Raw genomic sequence first — 23,621 nt, forward strand, 5'->3', positions numbered from 1 at the left:
GCGCACCTGCCGTCCTTTAGTTTATCGACTCGATTCAACTGCTTCCGACAGAAGTATCCCATCATGCTCTAAGACTAGACCAATGTGCTTTGTTTTTGATCGCTTCCCGCGGGATTGAGGGTTAAGTTGGGTTTGAGGGGTCGAAATGAGACCCAAGGCCGTCAAGAAGAAGGAAAGGGAAAAGAAGCCACCGGTTGAACAGGCACACGAATCACTACAGGCTGATCACGAACAATTTCTACAGGCTTTTGAGAGTAAGTTATAAATGACATCGCCAGTCGTGTCTGTTTTTTTTTCTTCCATTGATTTGAATACTGACCTATAAAATATAAACCGTTGCTCCACGATATACCGTGTCAGTATCGGCGACTGTCGTCAGAATTGACCATATTCCTTACGTTTACTAAAAAAAGACATTTCTTTAAACGTTTTTTTTTTTTTATTTATTACAATTGTTGAATTAATAGCTAACCGTTCGCATCTTTCATTGGATAAGAAAGTTGTCAGCCTGGAAAGAGTTGCCCGCAAAGTAGGGTAGATAGTTAAGATAGACAGTTCAATGACTTGATAACATTATAGCACAGACATGCAACCTACTTCCTGGAAACATCTTGGGATCTTGTTCAAGTAGGTCAAGAAAGATGCTTCTGGTTATGAATCAAAACCTACAGACATTCTGACAATACTAAAGTGTCACTAGAGTGTGACTGTTTAATTAAGTCTAAATTACTAAAAAATAAAAAACAATCCTAAGGCCTATTTTAAGTATTTAATGGGAATGTTGTTTAATTGGATAGATATTATTTCAATAAATGTTGATTACCGTACTAGTATACAATTTCACAAGTTGTGAATGTAGTAGTTCAGCTCTGAACGTAGGTCTCATTACACTCGGCCTGTACGTTCAGGAACTCTCCAGTTGAATCCTTGTCGAAATTCCAATGGCTTCCCAGTCAATTTTACTGGGCAACTTTTTACTGCTAAACGGTCGCGTGTCAGTCCCTGTGAACGCCTGAACAATATAGATGAACATCTTAGTGAGAAGTAGAACAAGTATGGGCGACACAACACGCTGTTAAAAAAAATACTTTTCCGTCTTCTAACCGACTTGGCGGACGTCATTGAAAGGGTAACGCACAAATTTACGAACTCGGCGATGTAAGATGAAACGAAATTTAGGTAAGTCTGGAGGGAAAAAATTGGGATTTTTGAAAGAATTTGATTGTAAATTATTGTAATTTGCTAGGCAAAGCAATAAATGACTAAAGATTCTCAACCTTTCAAAGATTTCAATTTTTTTCTCCCAGGCTTACCTAAATTTCGTTTCATCTTATATGGCCGAATTCGTAAATTTGTGCGTTACCCTTTCAATGAAGTCCGCCAAGTCGGTTAGAAGACGGAGACATATTTTTTAACAGCGAGGTAAGCAAAGTCTTATTTTCTCACAGTCGTTCACACGGATTGACACCCCACAGTTTAGCAGTAAACAGTTGCCCAGTAAGATTGACTGGGTTCGGATCTCGGTTTCGACAAGGATTCAATAGGAGAGTTCCTAAACGTACAGGCCAAGTGTAATGAGACCTATGTTTAGAGCTGAACTATGGATGTAGTAGAGTGCCCCACACAGTCAAAATGTAGGCTACTCTAAAAGTTGAACTCACCACAGTGAATGTGCACATTCAAATGATCGGTTGTCAAGTGATTCTAGGTAAGCCATTCAGCATGAAAATTATCAGGAGTATGTTGTATTAGACTGTAGTAAATAGCTATCGCAGGTGAAATTTTCTACACATCTATCAACTATTAAAGCCATAAAAGATCTAATGTTAACGATTCTGAATAACAGTAATATTTAGCTTTTTGGTTGTTACAACAGCTATAGAAAATTACGATCATTTTGTATTTTAATATTCTTTATTATTAAAGGAGTATTAGTTAAGGTAAGATTAGGTAAAGAGCTGCCAGTTTGCACTAAAATAGTAATAGTTAAAAATAATAGATAATGAAAACAGAATATACTGAAAATTTCAGTCAAAATTACTTCACTCTGAACTGAGGTGAGAGATTCAATTTTAGGCTAGCCTCGATCATCACTACTAACGTTGGTAAAATAATAAATAAAAGTCTTGATTATCCATCACAAAATGTATTCAGATCCTTTAAATATCACAGGCAAACGATGGCATCTAGAGTTGATTATGGTCTGGATAAGTTAATTAATGTTAGGAGCAGCATCTTTTGGTTTAGTAAAATGAATATCTCCAAAGCAAGAATTAGTAGTATTTTCCTTTTGCTTTTACAAGTTTCTCGAAACAATTGTTGAGTTGCCTACTGAATTACTGAATCATTTTTTTAATCAAGCTTTCTGTAATGTTTCGTAGAAAATAGTCTTGATTATCCCGACCTGTCAATCTGCCAGAGAACGGATGGGGGATTAGTTAAGCCTGACTAATTTCAAACCAAGGGCACATAACCTATTTTGCACTAAAAAATGTCTGAATGTAATGGCTCATCCTCGTTTACCTTTCAGTCGATCTATATGAATATGTAAAATACTAAATATGGTAGACCCTATTACTTTACAGAATTCAATTTTGGGGCTAGAAAAATACATCACAATCTTTGGCTTGCAATTTGTAAATAATTATTGATGAATTTTGGTGAGAAGGGTGATGGTAGACTGTGTACAATGAGAAGTTTCTATTGTAATGGTCAAGTGGGATTAAAAGTCTTGTTACAGTCCTGATAATGGTTGAAATAGTAAAATAATAAAAAGCTGTTAGAAGTGGATTTGTAAAGCCAAGATTGTAACTGCAACCAATTACAAATTTTAGGATATGCCATCTGTGAGAGAGATAATATATTCTTGTTGTTTTTCAGAGCCCACACAGATTTATAGATATCTTAGAACAAGAAATGTAGTGTTGGTAAGTAGTGATAATAGCAGAGACAATTCAGCACAAAAGATGGCTGAAGAAAGGATGGCTATTTATTTTTTTGAAATAAAAATAAGTTTTTGATATGGAACATGAGAATGGCAGAGAAGAATAATAATACCGTACCCCTTATACACAGGCCTGGAAATAATGGTTTTAGATGTACCTGACAAAATGTCAGGCACTAATTAATTTGTATTATTAATATCAATAAAAAAGACAAATCCGTGCCAGACCAAATGACAGGCACCAGAGGTTTTGTGCCTGACAAAGCCTGATATTGTCTGTGACAGGTGCCTTATTTCCAGGCTTGTATATACATGTAATGGAAAAAGATAACAAAAAAAACTCCCCTAGTGATTTTTTAACCATTTTGACTTTCGATATACGGTAGAAAGTTTAAATCTGATTATATATAAATGAATTTATTTTTCAGCCCATTTTCCTGACCAGAAATCTGTGGTATATGAAAAATAATAGATCGGTTTCCAATGCTAAAAGGTATGTGTATAATCTCTGTCATGATTTGCAGGCAGATATACAAATGGAATGGGGTTTATAAGCTGGATATGCCATACAGTGTGCTTCGAGGGAAATTCTATCCAGACCCAGTTTTCTGTCTACTGTTGTTCATCGAATTTCAACATTCAAATGTACACCAGTGGAAATCATTTTTTTGTCCCATCCATATGACTTTGACTATACAGTCTACTAAAAGGCAGCTGTCCATTTTGGTTAAAATTGCAACCCTGTTCCTTTTAGTCCTGACATGAGCAGGGAAGAATGTCGGGAAAGTTAGGATTGAACATTCAGTCTAAGATCTTTTTTGAAAATTTGGCCAAAAAAATGTAAAAGATTTGAGTACCATATTTGTTTTTTATTTTGTTTTAGGAAGACGTTTAAAGCGGACTGTTTATTAGATCGAGTTATAGAGAGAAATAATAATGCTGGAGGTCAACCAGCGTAAGTTTACTATTTATACTATAAAATTTACTATGCTAAATATTTATACACATCAAAAGTCACTACAGGCAATCTAATATGTATTGAATAAGGGAATAATCCAAAAATGTAGTTTGGACAAATACTAAGATGTTATATTTAGGAATGTGGTATGAAATATAGTAACTAAAGCCATGCCAATTTAATTTTTTGTTCTTTTGGAACACCTGTTAAAATTGTGCTTATTTCTTCAGGGAAAGACTAATTAAAAAACCCAAACTACTTGGTTGCACTGTTCAAAAGTTTTCAGTTCTAAGTTTTGAAATTTTAAACAAAACATACTGGTGTGGTTTCGAATCCCCGGTTGTACGTGAGAAGGAGTAGGGTCGCCTGTCCAACCTCGTGGGTTTTCTCCGAGTCCTCCGGTTTCCTCTCACTGCTAAAGACCCCTACGTGCAAGCGAATTATGGAAATAAAATTGAACCATATGTTAGTCCCGAAATGACCTAGTTTGTGTCTAGTGGACGTTAAACCCCATTTCTCTCTCTCTCTCTCTTTCACATGATTTAAGTGACTATTTATTTATCAAGATCCCGAAGAACTGAAAATCAAATTGGTTTGGACTAAGTGAGGTTTAAAAGTGAAGAGCGAGACATTAAGTGATATACTGTTGCTACGCTATCTTGCAATATTTTATCACCATCTTGTATAAATAAGGTACGATTGCCTCCGATATCATTACTATGAAAGCACCAACTACTACAATAATAAGTGCAGGGGGACTGCACCACACAAAATTTACACAAAAACAAATACACGGACAGGACATCATACTCAGGAAAACACAAACATAAAGACAATTCAAAAAAAGTGAATGGATCCGGGGGCTAGCCGTAAGCTTCCACTGCGCTGTACAGTCCCGGGACTGTAGTGACACAGACTTCACTCAAATTTGAAAACAATTAGGAATACAACCCAAAGTGTAATGCCAGCATGAGTCATGATCTGTTATATGCTACACGAAATGCGAATGTAAGCATATGTAGTAAAATATAACTATACAAGTAACCACATCGGTGAAATGTATAAAAAAGTAGTCTAAACTCTAAATTCAATCAAGAAACGTTTAAGTATTCAATACATATAGGGTACATGTTCCATCGTCACAAAAACAAAACTGAATACAAAGAAGCAAAAGAGAAATGTAGACTGTCTCGAGGGACAGCCGTCTGCTGACTGAGAATGAACCATTATTTGAAAAAATGGTACCCACACATGGGCATCACATCTGTAGTCTAAGAAGACTTAAAATACAGATGTGACATCATCCTTTGATGTAGGCGTACCATTATTTCAAATAATGGTACGGTAAATGTGCCAAGCGACATTAATTGTAGTTAAAATTTTGGACCCTCATGACGTATTTCATTGCAAAGCACGTGCGAGTCTGTATGTTAAGTTGTTTAATGGTCTCGAGCTTAAGACATCGCGTAATATATTGATGTCTGTCGTGTTGTTTCAATATATAACATTATATCTCGCTCTCGACCAGTAAACCACACTTATTAACGCCTAGATCAATTTTTGTTGCAATAAGGACTGCCATTGTTGTCACGACTACTTTGGGATACCATACCCAACAAATAAATTTTTTGTGTAATTTCACTTGATAAATATTTCTGTCATTTTCAGCTACAAGTCTGAATACCTGAATATAACAGTGAAAGGGTTTTTTGATCAGGAGAGTAAGTATCCCTTTTAGTCGTCATTTTTTCATGTGGACGTATTATGCCATTGCGCTCATTACCATCTGTCCACAATTTGTTTGTGGACACTCTACAGGTCACAATATTTACCCGATTTTGAAATATAGATCTATCTCCCAAAGGTCTTGGTTCTTTCGATATTCGTGCATATCGCAGCATAAATTCCTGAATTATGGCTCTTGATTGTATGCAAAACTGCATTTTTAGCTTGTGGTCCCTCTAGAGATAACAATTATTATCCGATTTAAGAAACAAAACTTGCAAACAAGGCTCTACAATGCGACTGAAATACTCGCATTTGCGAGTGAATTTTGACAATGGCGACCAGATATTTATAAATGCTAGGTTTCTGGCGAGTGAACATATATCTTGAAGTCCCCAATTAACACTATAGCTATCTGAACTTTTCTCCGTAAAGATAACGTAATCGGCAATGATCCCGGTCAAATGTCACTCCTGTTACTTTCCTGGTTTAAAATTGGGTCAATCTCATTGTCCTCTGCGAGGAAATTCTCATTGCGCATGCGCTGTATTTATCGGAAGTTTGCGAGACAGCTGGCAGCATGGCTAGCAGACGAATCAAACCTATATCGTCTTACTTTACTAGTAAAGTAACTTCGTCTCGCAGTGAGTCTCAGTTGGGGAAAAATGATGATAGTCATGCTACTGACGCTACACCACCCAAACAAGGCAAAATTACAAGTTTCGCCGTCTTCGTCTCGCAATGAGTCCCAGTCGGAAAAAAATGTTTAAACATCTTTTTTTATTATTATTATAGGACGACGAGTTATGTATGTTCACAATATAATTTAGCTATATCATACAACAAATTATTCTAATCTTCAGACTTGGCAACTGAAAATTTTGTTTGGCTAGTGGTTTTGAAAATTTACTTATGTTTGCACAAGTAAGTTCAAAATGCTGTGTAGAGCCTTGGCAAATATATCACCATTACACCTTAATGTTGGTTGAGTTCGAATTTCGTGAAAATCGGACCAAAACTGCAGGACAAAATGGCCGTCCCTGTACGCAAATAGTGTAAACATCTGGTATATCAAGGTTGTGGACCTCCTGCAGGTCACAATTTTGATCCGATTTTGATGAAACTTGAAATACATGTTTATAACCCAAAGATCTTGCTTCCTTTCAAATTTTTTGCACATATCCTATCGTAACTTACTGAATTATGGCCCTTGATTGTAAGAAAAATTGCGTTTTTAACTTGTGGTCCCTCTAGAGGTCACAAATTTTATCTGATTTAAAAAAAAAGGTGAATATATCACTTTTACACCCTAATGATGGTTGAGTTCGAATTTCGTGAAAATATAACCAAAACTGCTGCATAAAATGGCTGGCCCTTGTACACAAATAGTGTAAAAGTATGGTATATCAAGGTTGTGGAGTCTCTAGAGGCCACAATTTTATCCGATTTTAATGAAACTTTAAATGTATATCACAAATGTGTTTATATCACAAAGATCATGGTTCCTTTTGATAATTGCACATATCCGATTGTAACTTCTTGCATTATTCGCCCCGATTGTTCAAAAAATCACATTTGTAGAGGTCACAATTTGTATTCAATTTTAAAAAGCATTTATATACATTAACTTTACACATCAATTAAAGTTGAATTCAAATTTCGTGAAATTCTGACCGAAACTGACAGGCAAAATGGTCGCAAATAGTGTAAAAGAATGTGATTACCAAGGTTGTGGACACTCTAGAAGTCACACTTTTTATCCGATTTTGATGAAACTTGAAATGTATGTTTATAATCCAAAAATCGTGGTTCCTTTTGATATTTGCACTTATTGGACCGTAACTTGCTGGGTTATGGCCCCTGTATGTACGAAAAATCTCGTTTTTAGCTTGTAGACGCTCAAGAGGTCACAATTTTTATCCAATTTTAAAAAACATTTAAATTTATCACCGTTACACTCTGGGTTCAAATTTCGTTAAAATCGGAAAAAAACTATCCGACAAAATGGCGGCTCCTTGTACGCAAATAGTGTAAATGTATGTCATACCAAGGTTGTGGACCCTCTAAAAGTCACGATTGTTATCAGATTTTGATGAAACTTAAAATATATGGTTATGTTCCAAAGATCTCGGTTTCTTTTGCTAATCGAGCATATCAGACAGTAACTTCCTGGATTGTGGCCCCAGATTGTTCGAAAAATCATGTTTTTTAACTTGCAGATTCTCTAGAGGTCAGAATTTTTTATCCGATTTTAAAAACCATTCAAATATATCACCATTCCACCATAATGAAGGTTGAATTCGAATTTTGGGAAAATGGAAATGAAACAGCCAGACAAAATAGCCGCTCTTTGTACTCAAATTGTGTAAAAGTATGTAAGACAAAGGTTGTGGACCCTCTAGAGGTCAAATTTTTATCCGATTTTGATGAAACTTAAAATATATGTTTATATCCCAAAGATCCCAGTCCCTTTTGATATTTGCTCATTTCAGACCATAACTTTCTGGATTATGGCCCCTGATTGTACGAAAAATCGCTTTTGTTTTTAGCTTGTTCTCTCTCCATCTCTTGCAAAATGTGGGCATATCTTGCCTGGCAACCACTGGTTTATTGTGTCACAGTATATTGCATACAATATAGGCTTTATGTTCTGAAGTTAACCAAGCATGCATCATCCGATGGATAGCAAATCCTGTCTATTCATGAAGGTTGATCAGGGGGAATAAGTCTTACGACATAAATGCTTGTCACATGACCCTCCAAGTTTTTGAGACATAGGAATTGAACTATTGGCAGGACAGATTTAACATCAATTATACAACAAAGAAATTACTAGAACAAAACAATATTAAGAAAATTTTTGTTTATGAAAACAAGTTAGGAACAGCGACATGTTTCAGTGGGGTTCTTTTCCTACAGTACTTTGTTCACAATCAACAATACAATTTTTTGGCCTAATCAAATAAATACTAACTGCTCCCCTAAAAAGCCTCTAACCATCCGAGTCACTAAAACTAAAACCATCTTTAAATGGTTCATAGCTATTCATGTGACTGGTGTGATGTGAGTTGCTGGAGGGAACAGTCCTGGTACCATAGGGTTAATCTGTATTTTATTTCCACAGTTCCAACGAATGCTGACAAAGCTGAAGTAGAATTTATTTTACTCAAAGTCTGTCATAAGAAAAGAAAGGTAAGTTTGAGTTATAAATGTGTAGGAAAATAAATTTTAGATGATACTAGCTGCAACAAGTGATTCTGTACTCAAAATTATAAAAATAAAATTATGCACATAATATCAACTGTTTTGTAGTTTGATTGTAGTACGGTCTATAAAGCAGCTTTGAACCTTCTCAAAATAAGAAATTTAATCACAAGACTTCTAATTTTACTTTCTAAACTGCGTTGAAATATGATTTTATATTGTTGTCAGTGGTGCATAATGGAGGGCCTGTCTAGTCGTTCGCATGGGCAAAAAAAACGAGGCCCTGTGTATATATTGGCGTGTACGTAAAAGATCCCTTAGCAGTAGAAATTAGATATATGAGCAGGTCATAGTGCCGCTGCCCAGGCAAATTTCCCTCATAGCACACTGTATGGCTTATACCCGTCTTCATTAGCCCAGTAGAAGCAGAACAATAGAACGTTATGTCCCATTTCATTTCATTTTCATATTAATATTAAGGCTACAGTTATTATTTACAGCATATTTATAGTGCACCCTTTCATATAACGTGTTCAGGGGCACAAGACTATTGACATGTCAACAGCTGTATACAGAGTCAGTTAAAATTCTGATTAAATAAATGTGTTTTTTAGTTGTTATTTAAATAAATATAGAGATGTACAACATCTTAAAATAAATGGTTGATTATTCCATAAAACATCATCCATTTGACTTTAGAATTAATGAGACGAAGTAGTTTATTGAATTTCTGATAATCATCGTTGGAGAAATCACCATTTATCAATTTGAAACATTTTAGGAACTACCTTTGGGGACTGATCGAATGCCTTAGCAGCTAGGGGCGTATGTTGTATTGTCTGGCAACCTATCTTTTTGTAAAAAAAACTTGTATGGATTTTCCTGAGGTTGCCTTGCCTGGATGTCGAACAGTTAAACCGAGTGGTGAACAGATTCTAAAGTCTAGCCAAAAATATCACTGTTACAGCATTTAAAACTGAACATTTTATTCTTTTCAGGATGTTTCCCTTCCTGTCATGCAGACATGTTTGGGACAGGTGAAGGCTTTGCTGAACCCAATAGATACTTCATTAAGTGGAGCATCTGTGGTTATCAGTAATGATAAATTTAATCAGAATAATGGTCACAGTGTGCGATCGTTTGTATTAGTGGTTAGAGTTACATGTCCTATAAAACGAGGTCTACCTAACGGATTGTGCAATGGAGATATAACAGATGAAGGTACAAAAATATAAAAATAATTAAATTAGATAACAATTACTTATAGGCCATGCTTGAAAAACTTTTGTTTCCCTTGAATTATGGTTTGAGCGGAGAAGCAGTAATGGGGATCTTAATTGTTTATAGTCCACTACAGCCATTTGATGTTTAAAAACACTGATTGATAAAACAATGAACTAGTCACCATTGTATCATAAATCAGTCTACTTCAGTCTCTATTGCAAAGATTTAATTATTACATGTGGTTATTTTTTTTTGAAAGTTTTGTTTCCCCCTATGACAAAGGAGACTGGACATAAATATTCACATGTATCTGGGGATGACTGACGAGCATAGTTGGATAATTCTAATTCAAACTACTTAGTATTCATTATCAGTTCAAATTGACTTCCAAATTATAAACTATTAAACATTCTCTGGAGAGATGAGTTTAGAAGAAATGGCGAGGGATATTGATGACATGTAGAGAATGTATTATTGATCGAATCCATTCTTACCAGAACATACATGTATGCAGATTACAGACGTACATTAATACCTATAGAATGTTACAGCATGTTGAAGCAAATATTGCAAACTCAAGTGGCACCTTAGACAATTTTGTAAATATAAACTGGATTCTGAATGTTAAAAAGTTCAGAAATATTATACTTTAGGAATGGCCAACATTTTACATACCATTCGTGGTTTTGATTCCCTGGTTGTATGTAATGAGGAGTAGGATCGTTGGTTTTCTCCAGGTCCTCTGGTTTCCTCCCACTGCTAAAGATCACTATGCACAAGCGAATTATTGAAATAAAATTAAACCATATGTTAGTCCCAAAATGACCTAGTTTGTGTCGAGTGGACGTTAAACAACATTTCTCTCTCTCTCTCACTTATAGGTGATGCTGACTTGTTTTTATTGTCTGCAAGGAGAGATGCCAAATACAAAATGTTGAATTCAGGATATCTTTATTACATTAAAATTTCAAAATACATTACTTTGCAAAGGATTCAAAATGCTTCCATTGACGTTAAACATATTTAATATTTTTATTTTGTCAGATGAACCACCAACTAAGAGGCGTAAGAATGGACATAACGGTCATACTGAACAGGATGCCATAGTTTATTGTGCAGAACTAGTCATTTACGATAAAAATAAACGATGTTTGTTAACAGACGGAGAATATGAACTTTTATTACGAGAGCAGGGACTAAAATCAATGCAGAAGAAAAATGCAACATGGGAAACTGTAGTCGACGGCAAGGTCGGTAAAATGTTAGTTTGTACGATTGTTTTTTTTAAAACCTCAAAATGAACAAGACGTAAATAGATAATTTTGGGACTATTGATCTCTGATATAGGATAAATATTTAATTTGTATTTAAGATGGGGAGAACACTTGGTCTGTGTGTCTAAAGTTTCTATAAAATACTAGCTGTGTTACCTGGCGTAGCACGACATGAAAATAAGTCTGTAGGACTAATCTCCATTCTTCTAACATTGGTAATTGTTAATTGTCAATTCCATCATTAAATACTACACCAAATACAAGTAAAAATATGGTGATTTCATGTTTTGTCTGTTCTTATTTCTTGAATATATACATAGTTAACCCTTTAGCACTTAGTACATGTAAATATTGACTACCCCCCAGTACCTTGAAGACAATTTTGAGAAAATTATTATATATATATGTACCGGTACATCCCTGGACAGACCAAACCTGCTCTTTAGACCTCCTCAAACCACCTGAGTTTTGTGAATAGCTTTCTGGATTATAGGACCATTTACTAGTTTGTGCAAGTGTGACAGCTGTGCACAAGACAATGCGGTCTAAGTATCCATAGTTAGGGGGGTTTGGGGTTAAAATAATTTTTTTTAACATGACTGTAGGATTTATTAATAGTCTTGTGTGAACAGTGGAAGAAAATTGCGACTCGTCTGAAATTTTTCTATAATGTTAATTTTAGACAATGGGACCATATGAAGTATTTAGTAACAGACCTACGCTAAAATTCCATTTAACATGGACAGCTACAGCTCAAGAAAATGGCAATCATTGTTATATCAGTGCAGCTCAAGATGAATTTGTCAGCAACAATCAACTAGCCAGTCATATCCTTGACACCCAAATCTCAGGTAAGTAAACAACAACATATTGGAAAAGAAACAGTTTATCAAAAGAAAGACTATGGGTTATAGATTATCTTAGTGCCGTAGTTCTTAACGTTGGCTTCTACAAAAGTGATTTAACACAATACCTAGGACAGCTGAAGATTCTTTGTGTAGGTACATTAGAATATGAATTTGCAATATTTCCATTTGAGGCCTCTGGCCATGGATTGATAAAAATATAGTGTTTGATAGTGGATCAATTAGATTAGATTTTTGTTTTGTTTTTAGCTTTACTTTTTATATGCTTATTAATTTTAGATCACTCAATGATCACTCCGGCATTATACCCTTTTGTTATGAATCTTATCAGAACTTTAAAAATAGCAATGATTAACCTATCTTTGAAATTTATATGGTTTGTTCTGTCATATTGATTTGTAGAAGAACCTTATAGATTTCCAAGACTGTTTGATTCTAATTCCAGAGTTGTTTCCCTTTGCTTCATAATCTTGTAAGCACCTTACATTTGTTCTAGTTTTGAGAACTTAGTTCTTGCTGAGCTTGCAACTTTTTATACGCCCACTTTCAAAATGTATTATGCCGTCGCTACTGTGTGTGTGTCTGTGTCTATGTATCGCCTACAGGTCTTGATTCTTAACGGATCGTCTTGAAACTTAGCATACTTATTCCTTATACCCTATACCCTAAGGATGATCCCTATTTTGGTTGTTTGGGGGAGGGATGGATGGCTGAATGGTTAGCGTGTGCGCGCTGCATCAAAAGGTTGTCATTGAGTCAACTGGCGAGGTTTCGATTCCCCGATTGTACGTGACAAGGAGTAGGGTTGTCTGTCCAACCTCATAGGTTTTCTCCGGTTCCTTCAGTTTCCTCCAACTGCTAAACCCCCTACGCGCAAGCGAATTATTAAAATAAAATTGAACCATATGTTAGTCCCGGAATGACCTAGTTTGTGTCAAGTGGACTTTAAACCCCATTTCCCTCTCTCTCTCTCCCCTATTTAGTTGCGTGTTCATACTTGTTCCTTATACCCTAGGGATGACCTCTAATTTTGGGGGTGAATGCCCGACCCCCAGGGATAGAGCTACGCATGATTTGTGTGTGTCGCCTACAAGCCGCTATTCTGAACAGATCCTTTTGAAACTTTGCATACCTATTCCTTATAGCCGCAGGATGATCCCTATTGTTTTTTATGAATGACCGCACCGCACCCACTTTTTAAAAAATATTTAGTCTGTAAATTTGGCAAAACAAACCCAACGCCTAGCCTTCTTTGCCTCTTGCAGTCGATGCAGCAATTTCATATTTCATTCTCTTAATTTTAAAAATTACCATATCAATCAAAGCAGGAAAGTGGACGTATATTGTAGTGATGATCTTATTTTTATTACAGGTACGACCAAGACATCGCCAATAATCAAAACTGCCAGTCAAACAACACCGAAGAAACGAATTCGCATATTTTATCAGTTTTTGTATAATAATAATACCCAGCAGCAGACAGAAGCTCGGGATGATCTCCGATGTCCATGGTGCTCTGTTAATTGTATGCAACTTTATGGCCTTCTTAAACATCTCCGCCTTTGTCATGCTAGATTTGATTTTATGTATGTGGTAAGTGCTACTCTTGTAATAGTTGACTTTCTAAATTATCTCTCCTATCGCGGGATAGTACACACGTTTCTATACACATATAATATTTAGATAATGATGACGGCTGCTCAAAAGCTTGTTTCAGATTACTATTGTTAGAAAATCAATACAGCTCAGCTATTTACTTTAAAATTTGTACTCTTTCAACCCCACCATGGTCTCTTAAGGTTTACAGTTTAATAAGTCTTGGTTTAGTTCTCTAACAAATCCCAAACATTTTATCAATTGGAAGTATTTTGAATGATTTTTCTTTTCAGCCTCATTCCAAAGGTGCTAGAATAGATGTATCTATAAATGAGCGTTATGATGGATCATATGTTGGTAATCCTCAGGACCTACATTCCCATATTGGTTATGCTTATAGTCGTAATGTACCAGTACGTCGCACACCAGTCACTCATGTCATTGTCTATAGGTAATTTATAAACCCCAATTTATTAATTTATTCCTGCTGTTAATTAAACACACACACGTTAATATGATCAAACTGAATTAGTTGTGGTTGGCCACCCAGTATTTTTGTCAGTAAATAAGGTTTTCACATGGAAGATAAGTTACAGTGAATGCAACACCACAGATGTATTTAATTACCAGATTGAAATAGAGTAATCAATTATGCATTGATTACTGCATTGCAAAGAATTAACCAATCAGATTGCTGTAGGCTAATTGTGTTGGACCTTAGACCAGTGGCTGGTATAATGAAGATATATTGATACGTTTTATCAAAACCAATTTACTAGAAATAAAGTTTTATGTCATAGTAAAGGTATATTCCAAGTTCTTTCAAAGCCGCGATTTAATAGCACTTTTGTCTGAGAACCTATTAAAATATTATTTAAAAGCATCGCCTAATACGCTTTGCTGTGTTTAAAGTCATCGCCTAATATGCTTTGCTGTGTTTAGTTTCTTTAAGTTTTCACCTTTTAATTTTATTTTCAGACCTAAACGTCCAGAAATATCACTTCAAGAATTTATTGAAGCAGAAAATGATTCTCATGTCAACAGACAATTTGTTCAGGGACACAACAGGTCAGTCAGTAATGAATGTTCTTTCTTGTGTTTCATACTTTAATAGGGGGTCGAATGGTGTAATGCATGTGCATTATATCATAAGGTCTGTCATTGAATCAAGTGGTGTGGTTTCGATAACCTGCTTGTACGTGACAAGAAGTAATTTCGCCTGTCACACAACTAAAAACCCGTACGTGCAAGTGAATTATGGAAATAAAATATATAGACCCATGTTAGTCCCAAAATGACCTAGTTTGTGTGGAGTGGACTTTTAACTCCATTTCTCTTTCTTTCCCCTACTTCAATTGAGATGGCTCTTGTCCTTTGCCATTGTTTTAATTAGTCCAGAACAGTAAACAATAAATCTAAAAACAAAATGCAGCTGCCACCAAATTGCAAATGCATAGAGAATTCAGGTTTTGATCCAGGATGTGCCTTGGGCAGCAGCCCTTTCTGAACCGTTGACAAGTATCCTGGATTGAAATTTTGAATTTTCTACTTCCTCTCCCAATGGTATCAGGGACAGCCACACTAATGGTACTGTTCCAGGAATTCTTTTGTGTACTTATAGTACAGACAGACAACAATCTTAGAAATATTTATTTGACCTTTAAACTAAAACACATCCAATTTCTTTCTTTTTTTTTTTAAGATTATATTTCTATCAAATCATTAATCAACCTATAAGACCACATGAAATCGAATTTGATTCCAATGCAACTGAACCTGTTCCTGTTTGGTTACAGCAGAAAACTGTCAACGTAAGTTACTTGAATTTTTATACTGCTGATCGTCATTGTTTTATTTCAGAAAATATCTCCTTTTTCAAGGCTTAATGTATGCTAAAATCCATACATTTTAATTGATTATTTAACATTTGAATTAGGAAAGCCAAACCAAAATATCAGTGGTAAATAAATCTCCCAGTTTGGATTCAAAAGAAACCCAATGTAGGGTATTGGACTTTGGATGCGATGGTTCATTTTGACACGGCTCTCTTTCAAGCAATCTTGACTTTATTATTCAACCATTTTTTGAGGTAATACAAAAAACAACTGCAGATAACTCTAACAATACAATGTGGAACAAGACCACCGATTATTATTCTTAATTTGGAATGGACATACTTAGATCACGGACACTCCCCCCGATGACCTGAATTAAGAAAGAAATGAATGAGACAGGTCATCACCTTTGGAATAAGTCATCTAAGAATTTATGTTGGAATATTGAGCACCTTGAATTAATGTCCTTGAACAAATCACCACAACTAGTTATAAATTATTTGGAAATATCTAACACCTTGGAACTTGATTATATTTGAACTAAAAATCCCTGGAATATTATCACTAGAAATATACACTTGAACATAAAATCCCTTGAAACCCCACTCCTTGAAAATAATCCTTGAATTTATGACATTAAATCCTTGATCCATTGTTTCCTCCTTCTATCAGATTCTTGAGCTGCAACTCTTCTAGGGCGTTGTGAACCAGAATTGGAAACTGGTGGATTGGGATCGGAACGTTGTGGGCTGGAATCCGAAATCTGAACAACTGGATCTGGATCATCAGTAGTTGACTGTTTGCTTGAAACATCGATCACTGGATCTGAATTGTCAACATCTGATGTATTGATAACAGGATTTGTTTCAGAGTGTGACGTTTCTAGTGGATACAGCTTCTGCACGGGTCTCTGGATTATATTAATCTGACCGTTTGCCGCTCGAACCTTTAATTTAACAGCTCGTATATTTTTATCTTTGCCTGGGATTAACTCTATTACTCTACCAATTCTCCATCGACATCTTGGTAGATTTTCATTATGTACTGTAACAACATCTCCGATAGACACTTTAGGACCGGACTTAGCCTTGATAGCATATCTATTTCTTAACTCCAACAAATACTCTGATGACCATCTTCGCCAAAAATGATCTAGTGTTTGATTCACATAACAAACTCTTCTTCGCATATCTTCTTGATTTAAATTGCGAGTTTCTGGTTTGTCATTCACATCATCTGGAACATTCAATATTCTACGACCATGAATAAGATGACTGGGTGTCAATGGTTCCTCGACATCTTCGGTTGATACAAATGAAATTGGTCTGGAATTCAGTACTGCTTCTATCTCGATAACCACTGTAACTAACTCATCGTAACTCAATTTTGCCCCACCAATAGTCTTCTTTAGGCATCTCTTCACCGATTGTATCATTCTTTCAAATATACCTCCCCACCAAGGGGCCTTCTCCACATTAAATGACCAAACTAATTTATCTTGAAGTAGCTTAGCTGCGGACTTAAATGTCTTCCCATTATCTGATATTACTTGTACTGGATAACCTCTTCTAGCTGTCAACCTCTGGAAACATCGTAAAAACGACGTTGTAAATAAATCTGGAACAACATCAAGATGGACGGCACGGGTTGAACAACAGGTGAAAAGACATAGCCACACCTTGTGTTGTTCTGTTGTACCATTGGTCTTGACAAATAATGGACCTGCAAAGTCTACTCCGACATAGGCGAATGGTGGCGATTTCTGAACTCTGAAGTCAGGTAGTGGTGGCGTTGATGGAGGTTGATACGGCTTACCTTCATATTTTCGACAGGTTACACATTGATGAATAAGTTTTCTGACGTACTGTCGTCCCCGAATTATCCAATAGTTTGATCTCAGCTCAGTTAACGTTTCTTTAATACCATTGTGTAAAACCTTTTTATGGCAGCTGATGACGACTAGACTTGTAAAATAATGACTGGGGTCTAACAGAGCAGGAAATTTGCAAGAAATGGTAAGTTGTGAGTTTCCCAGTCTGCCTCTACATCTTAGAACACCCTTATCGTCTTCATAAACATCTAGTTGTCGTTTCCATGTCTCAAAATTCGAATGATTGACTAGTTGGCCTTGAACTTCCTTAATCCATAATGCCTGCCCTTCTAATACATACTGACTAAATGACTTATTGACAGGAACTTTGTTAAATCTGGACTTTAAAATATTGACAAACTTCAATACATTTGCTGTTACTCTAAGTAGACGATGAAGATTACTATAATCTTGACAACTAATAACATTGGCGATACCATAATTCTCGACTGCTACCATTACAGACTCCACTTGACACTTAATGTTATTTCTATCCTTGACCTTCATTTCAATCAAACATTCTTCAGGTAGGTCAAGATCCTCATTTGAATATGGCATAGATTCTTCAAAGTTGATCAACCACTCTGGACCCTTAATCCACAGGGAATTATTGACAAATTCGAAAGGGTTCATTCCCCTGGAAGGAATATCCGCTGGATTCTGTAACCCTGGACAATGATTAAATGAGCTGGCTGACACCAGTTTTCTTATTTCCTCTACTCTATTTTGTATAAATTGCTTCCATTCTCTCTCTTCATGACGAATCCAGTAATAGGCAACCTTTGAATCTGTCCAGCATTGTATACCATCTATTTGTAATTCACACTCTAAAGCCTTCTGGATGGTGTTGACTAGTCTGGCTAAGATTAAGGCTGAGAGAAGTTCCAATCTTGGAATGGTCTGCGAGTTGATTGGAGCAATTCTGGTTTTCGATGACAGGAAGCGGACATAGATTGAGGTAGTTGTGACTATCTTAAGGTAAACCACGGCAGCGTATGCTTTAGACGATGAATCGCAGTATCCATGGAGATGACATGAAATAATTGGTTCCTGAATATTCTGGAAATAACATCTGCTGACTAAAATTGGCTTCATGTTTCTGGCTGATTCTATCAATCTTCTCCATTTAGAAAGGTGTTCTTCTTCCAATATATCATCCCATCTAACTCCACATTTACATAAATCTTGAAAGAGCAGTTTAAACTGGACTATAAAAGGTGACAGGAAACCCATAGGATCATAGAATTTGGACGAAACGCTGACCACCAATCTCTTTGTTGGAACTATATTCTGAGCCAGTTGAAGAACTTCTGACCAGTCAATGACGAAATTATCCTGAATGAAATTCCATTTGATTCCCAATATCTTCTGATCTTCATTTGACGTAGAATTTCCCAATATAAACTTAGTATATGTTTCATCTTCTTCATGGATAGGAGAGGAAGTGATGTTCTGATTTCCTGGATGCATTCTTGACTCATTTACCTGTATTCTCTCCCTTAGCTCGGACGAATTGGTGACAAATTTTCTCAAATTGAACCCACCAGTGGCGAACCTTTCCTTCGCATCCTCATAAAGCTGATAGGTGGTTTCGACATCATCCGAACCAGTGCTTAGGTCATCAACATATATAGACCTCAAAACATTCTTGACGAATTCTGGATTGGATTCCATAAACTGTTCAATATGATACCTGACTGTTGCATTAAGGAGAAAGGGGCTTGAAGACACCCCAAACATTACTCTGGTAAATCTGTAGACCGTAAAATTTGGATTCTCATCTTCAGGATTATCAAACCAAAGAAAACGCAGGACATCTCTATCCTTTGGGGCTACTGATACCATTAAAAAGGCCTTTTCTATGTCCCCTGCAAGGGCTATACGATGAACTCTAAATCTCAACAGGATGTCTAGTATATTCTCTGTAAGTGGTGGCCCAGCAAGTAAACAATCATTGAGTGATGGCAAATCTGGTTGCTGCTTAGAAGAAGCGTCGTAGACAATACGTAATTTGGTAGTTGTTTTATCTCTTCGAATTACTGGGTGATGTGGCACGAAATAAATCTTTCCTGGTTGACCTTGGCTTGGATCTTCTACCTTCTCTACTATCCCTTGATTAATCTGATCCACCATGACTTGATTATACTCTTGAAGTAAATTTTCTCTTTTCAATTTTCTCAATAAATTTTTCAATCTTCCCAGGCTCAATTCAAAATTATCAGGTAGACGTGGATGAACTGATTTCCACGGAAGCTCCACTTCATATCTGTTCTTCTTGAACTTAATTTTTTCGATGTGCTGTTCGAATAAAGATCTTGATTCTATACCAAGCGATTCCAGGTTCCAAAATTTCTCAAGATCTTCCTGTAATGACTGATCAGCTTCTGACGAAGAAATAAAATTTGTTGATATCATCTCTGGATAATAGCTGCTTTCGTCTCTGGTTGTATGACTCATCGGACCAAATAAAACCCATCCCAGTATTGTGTTCAAACCGGTAGGGCCCCTCTCCCCCCGTACGACTTCTCCGGTTACAAAATTCCAATATTCATCTGAACCAATTAACATATCTATCATCAGGTCATTTTGATCTCCGTTATAGTCTGCAAATTTTAAATTTCTCAGATGAGGGAATCCATTTTGAGCTCTGTCTAAAGACTGGTTACATAATTTGTCGCATATGAATGGAACAACTATTGCTAATATCCGGATATCTCCGTTGTTGGTTTTAATGTGTAGGCTTACAACATCTAAAGTCTGGGGAGTCTTAAATGCTGATCCAAATGTCTTGATCATAAAGGTTCTCTGTTCAACAACTGGCAAGCAAAGATAATCTTGAATGGCTCTGGTTATATATGTGCGTTGACTACCACTGTCAAATATCATCCTAACTTCTAATCTGGCACTGTAAATTGTGGGATTAAATACAACAGCTCTTGCTGTGGGTAACAATATTGCTGTTGACGAATTAACAAACATCGACAATGAACTCTGTGTTGTTTCCACCTGACCATGAAAATTTCCTTGATTTCCCTGAAACCATGTTGAACCTTCAGTATTTCTGTTTAACTGGAATCTTTGTGATGGTTGAGCTGGCTGATTATTCTGGAATCTGTGAGATAGTGTTTGTTGAGAAACTGGACATCTAACTTGACTGCCAAAGGCTGGAAATCTTGATTGCTGATAATATGATGGCGAGGGTTGGGAATATCTTTGGTGCAGAGAATGCTTATTGTTGATTGGCACATTTGGACCTCTGGCTTCACAAATACTAATATGATGATGCTCTTGACAACGTGGACATCTTTTATTTGGGTCGCAATTGTAACTCATGTGATCCTTTCTGAGGCAAACATAACAACGTTTATCCCTCCTTAGTATACTGCGTCTTGCTTCAATACTTGTAACATTGGTACACTTATTGGATGGATGTGGTTGGTGACAATAAGTACACGATAATCTATTACTATCAGTTGTCAATAAGGCTGAAGCAGTAGTTTGGTTTCTAAATCTTGCTGAAGCTGATACAGGTCGTGAAGTTGTGGTGGATATGTGGTTGGACTGTCTACTTAAGTCTAAAGCCCTCTCTCTCGCCTCCAGTTCTGTACAAATAAATTGTAGTAGTCGATCTAGTTCCCAATCACTGTCACCCATCTCTCTGCTGACTATTAATCTCAACTCGGACGGAATTTTATTCATCAATACACTTGCAAGGAGATTGCCGTAGGAGCTGGATGGAACACCTAAAGATTTTAAACTTCGAACTTGAGCTTCTACACTATCATAGAGTTGACGAATTCCCTTCAAATTATAACCAGAGCTGATAGTCTCAAAATTCAGCAGAATCTCCATATGACGATTTATAATCATCTGTTTATTTCCAAATCTCTTTTTTAAAATGCTTACAGCTTCCTGGTAGTTTGCAGACGTTAGTGATAACCCTCTTATGCTCTCCCTAGCCGTGCCTTCTAATAATGAATTGAGGTAATTAAATTTCTCTACGGCTGCCAAATCTCCATTTGAGTTAATTGATGCGTCAAATGCATCCCAAAAGGTGTTCCATTGACTTAAATCTCCGCTGAATTTGACAAGGTCCAATTTTGGAAGATTAAGATGGACTACCCTTGCATCAGCAGTAGCAGCTTGCTGTTGGGGTGTGGTTGTGGACATGTTCGGCCTTAAATCTTGATTTCCTGACTCTATGGCATCATTTTCTTGACTGGATGCATTAACAAGGTTTGACGGTATTGTTGACATGGCCTTATTTGAGAGGTTTGACTGTATTCGAATCAAAGCTAATTGTAATAGTTCCCTGTAGTTGTCCGAGGCCTCTACTTCTTCTGGAATAAGTTCTTCCTCGATTTTGGAAATGATTTGATCATCAAAATCTTCTAACTTACGTATTTTCTCTTCAATTGCAAATTTTAGTTGTTCGGACCTTTCCACTAATTCTGGACCTCGTAAACCCGATTCAAGTAATTCTTCTACTGCAGAATTTAGTCGTTTGGACATTGCTCTATGACTTCCGCGAATCCTTTTTAATCTACTTAATTCCATGGATGGATAGTGTCCTTGCCTTGAAGTTAAATTTTGGCCAGTTGCCAACGGGCTCCGTGGCGGTTGAGATTGCATGCCTGTCGCCATTTTTTTTCGCGCCGAATTTTCACTTACTTTTTGAAGTATATATGACACAAATTAATCAGTTTTCTTGGACTGTATCGTCTTACTTGGATATCCGTCTCATCGTGACCATGTAGGGTATTGGACTTTGGATGCGATGGTTCATTTTGACACGGCTCTCTTTCAAGCAATCTTGACTTTATTATTCAACCATTTTTTGAGGTAATACAAAAAACAACTGCAGATAACTCTAACAATACAATGTGGAACAAGACCACCGATTATTATTCTTAATTTGGAATGGACATACTTAGATCACGGACACCCAACAAAACGTTTTACTCAACACTTATTGGTGGATGCTAGCTTATCATATCTTTGTAAATACTTAATCCACTCTGGACGGCCTTAAAAAGTATGCAATAAAATATATTAAGAAATAACATCTCAACAAATTCAGAAGTATGAGAACATGTTAAGTATAGTTTTTGACTATAAATAATAATGCCTTTTATTTTAAACAGATGATAGATGAATTCACTGATGTCAATGAAGGTGAAAAAGAACTCATGAAAATGTGGAATTTACACATAATGAGAAATCAGTAAGGAAAATTGATGTATTTATAGTTAAAATGAAGAAATTAAACATACATTATGCAAGAGCTAAATCTGCCAATTTGAGATCTTTCTTTAGGCCTGAAATTTTATCTAAATTATTAATTAGACATTAATTGTTCTTCCATAAGTATGTGTTATAGTCTATTGCTCTAACCAGTTACTAAATGCCTCTATAAGATCTTTAACAAAGAAATAGTGGCCATTATCTAATCCACTTAATATCTTAGCCATCCGATGAACTAGCAAGTTGATTATGGGTTTGTCCTGTGAATAAATGTTTAAATAATTTATGTAACATTTGAAGCCAGAAAACAGGCCTGTAATAGAGTTCTAATATAATGACATTCTATTGTTGTAACCTTGTGAGCTCTGGACTAAAATGTATCGGTCATGGTACCAGATGGGCAGCGAGAAACCTCAGGATTCTTCATGTGTGTTTCCATAACAGACACGGACAATGTGTCATGTCAAGCATATCCATTTAAAATAAGCAGTCTCAAACTACCAATTATTTGCACTCTGTATCATAAAGTCTGTCATTGAGTCAACGGGCATGGTTTCGATTCCCCGGTTGTACGCGACAAGGAGTAGGGTTGCCTGTCCAACCTCGTGGGTTTTCTCCGGGTCCTACGGTTTCCCCCCACTGCTAAAGACCCCTACGCGCAAGCGAATTATTGAAATAAAATTAAACGATACGTTAGTCCCAAAATGACCTAGTTTGTGTCGAGTGAACATTAAACCCCATTTCTCTCTCTCTCACTACCAATTATTGATTAAGATTTATTATTGGTCTGTATGTGTGTTATTGGCTGACAAACTGTCAAGAGTTGATAAATCTAAAATACATTTCCAAATCCTTGTTTTTATAACTGAGATTGGATGCTA

General features: G+C 36.2%; 1 protein-coding gene across 1 annotated transcript in view; it reads left to right on the plus strand.

Annotated features, from left to right (window-relative positions):
* The window catches only part of LOC126809794 (polycomb protein SUZ12), a 25,910-nt gene continuing 2,289 nt past the window's right edge, over positions 1–23,621 (plus strand). The window contains exons 1-14 of the mRNA XM_050534572.2: positions 1–254; positions 2,881–2,927; positions 3,373–3,437; positions 3,828–3,899; positions 5,571–5,623; positions 8,752–8,819; positions 9,830–10,052; positions 11,100–11,305; positions 12,012–12,180; positions 13,568–13,788; positions 14,085–14,242; positions 14,770–14,859; positions 15,494–15,602; positions 22,641–22,720. Coding sequence (XP_050390529.2) covers positions 146–254; positions 2,881–2,927; positions 3,373–3,437; positions 3,828–3,899; positions 5,571–5,623; positions 8,752–8,819; positions 9,830–10,052; positions 11,100–11,305; positions 12,012–12,180; positions 13,568–13,788; positions 14,085–14,242; positions 14,770–14,859; positions 15,494–15,602; positions 22,641–22,720 — 1,670 coding nt within the window. The 5' untranslated portion in view covers positions 1–145. The remainder of the gene's footprint in view (positions 255–2,880; positions 2,928–3,372; positions 3,438–3,827; positions 3,900–5,570; positions 5,624–8,751; positions 8,820–9,829; positions 10,053–11,099; positions 11,306–12,011; positions 12,181–13,567; positions 13,789–14,084; positions 14,243–14,769; positions 14,860–15,493; positions 15,603–22,640; positions 22,721–23,621) is intronic.

Source organism: Patella vulgata, chromosome 2 (genome assembly GCF_932274485.2).
Source record: "Patella vulgata chromosome 2, xgPatVulg1.2, whole genome shotgun sequence".
Classification (NCBI taxonomy): domain Eukaryota; kingdom Metazoa; phylum Mollusca; class Gastropoda; family Patellidae; genus Patella; species Patella vulgata.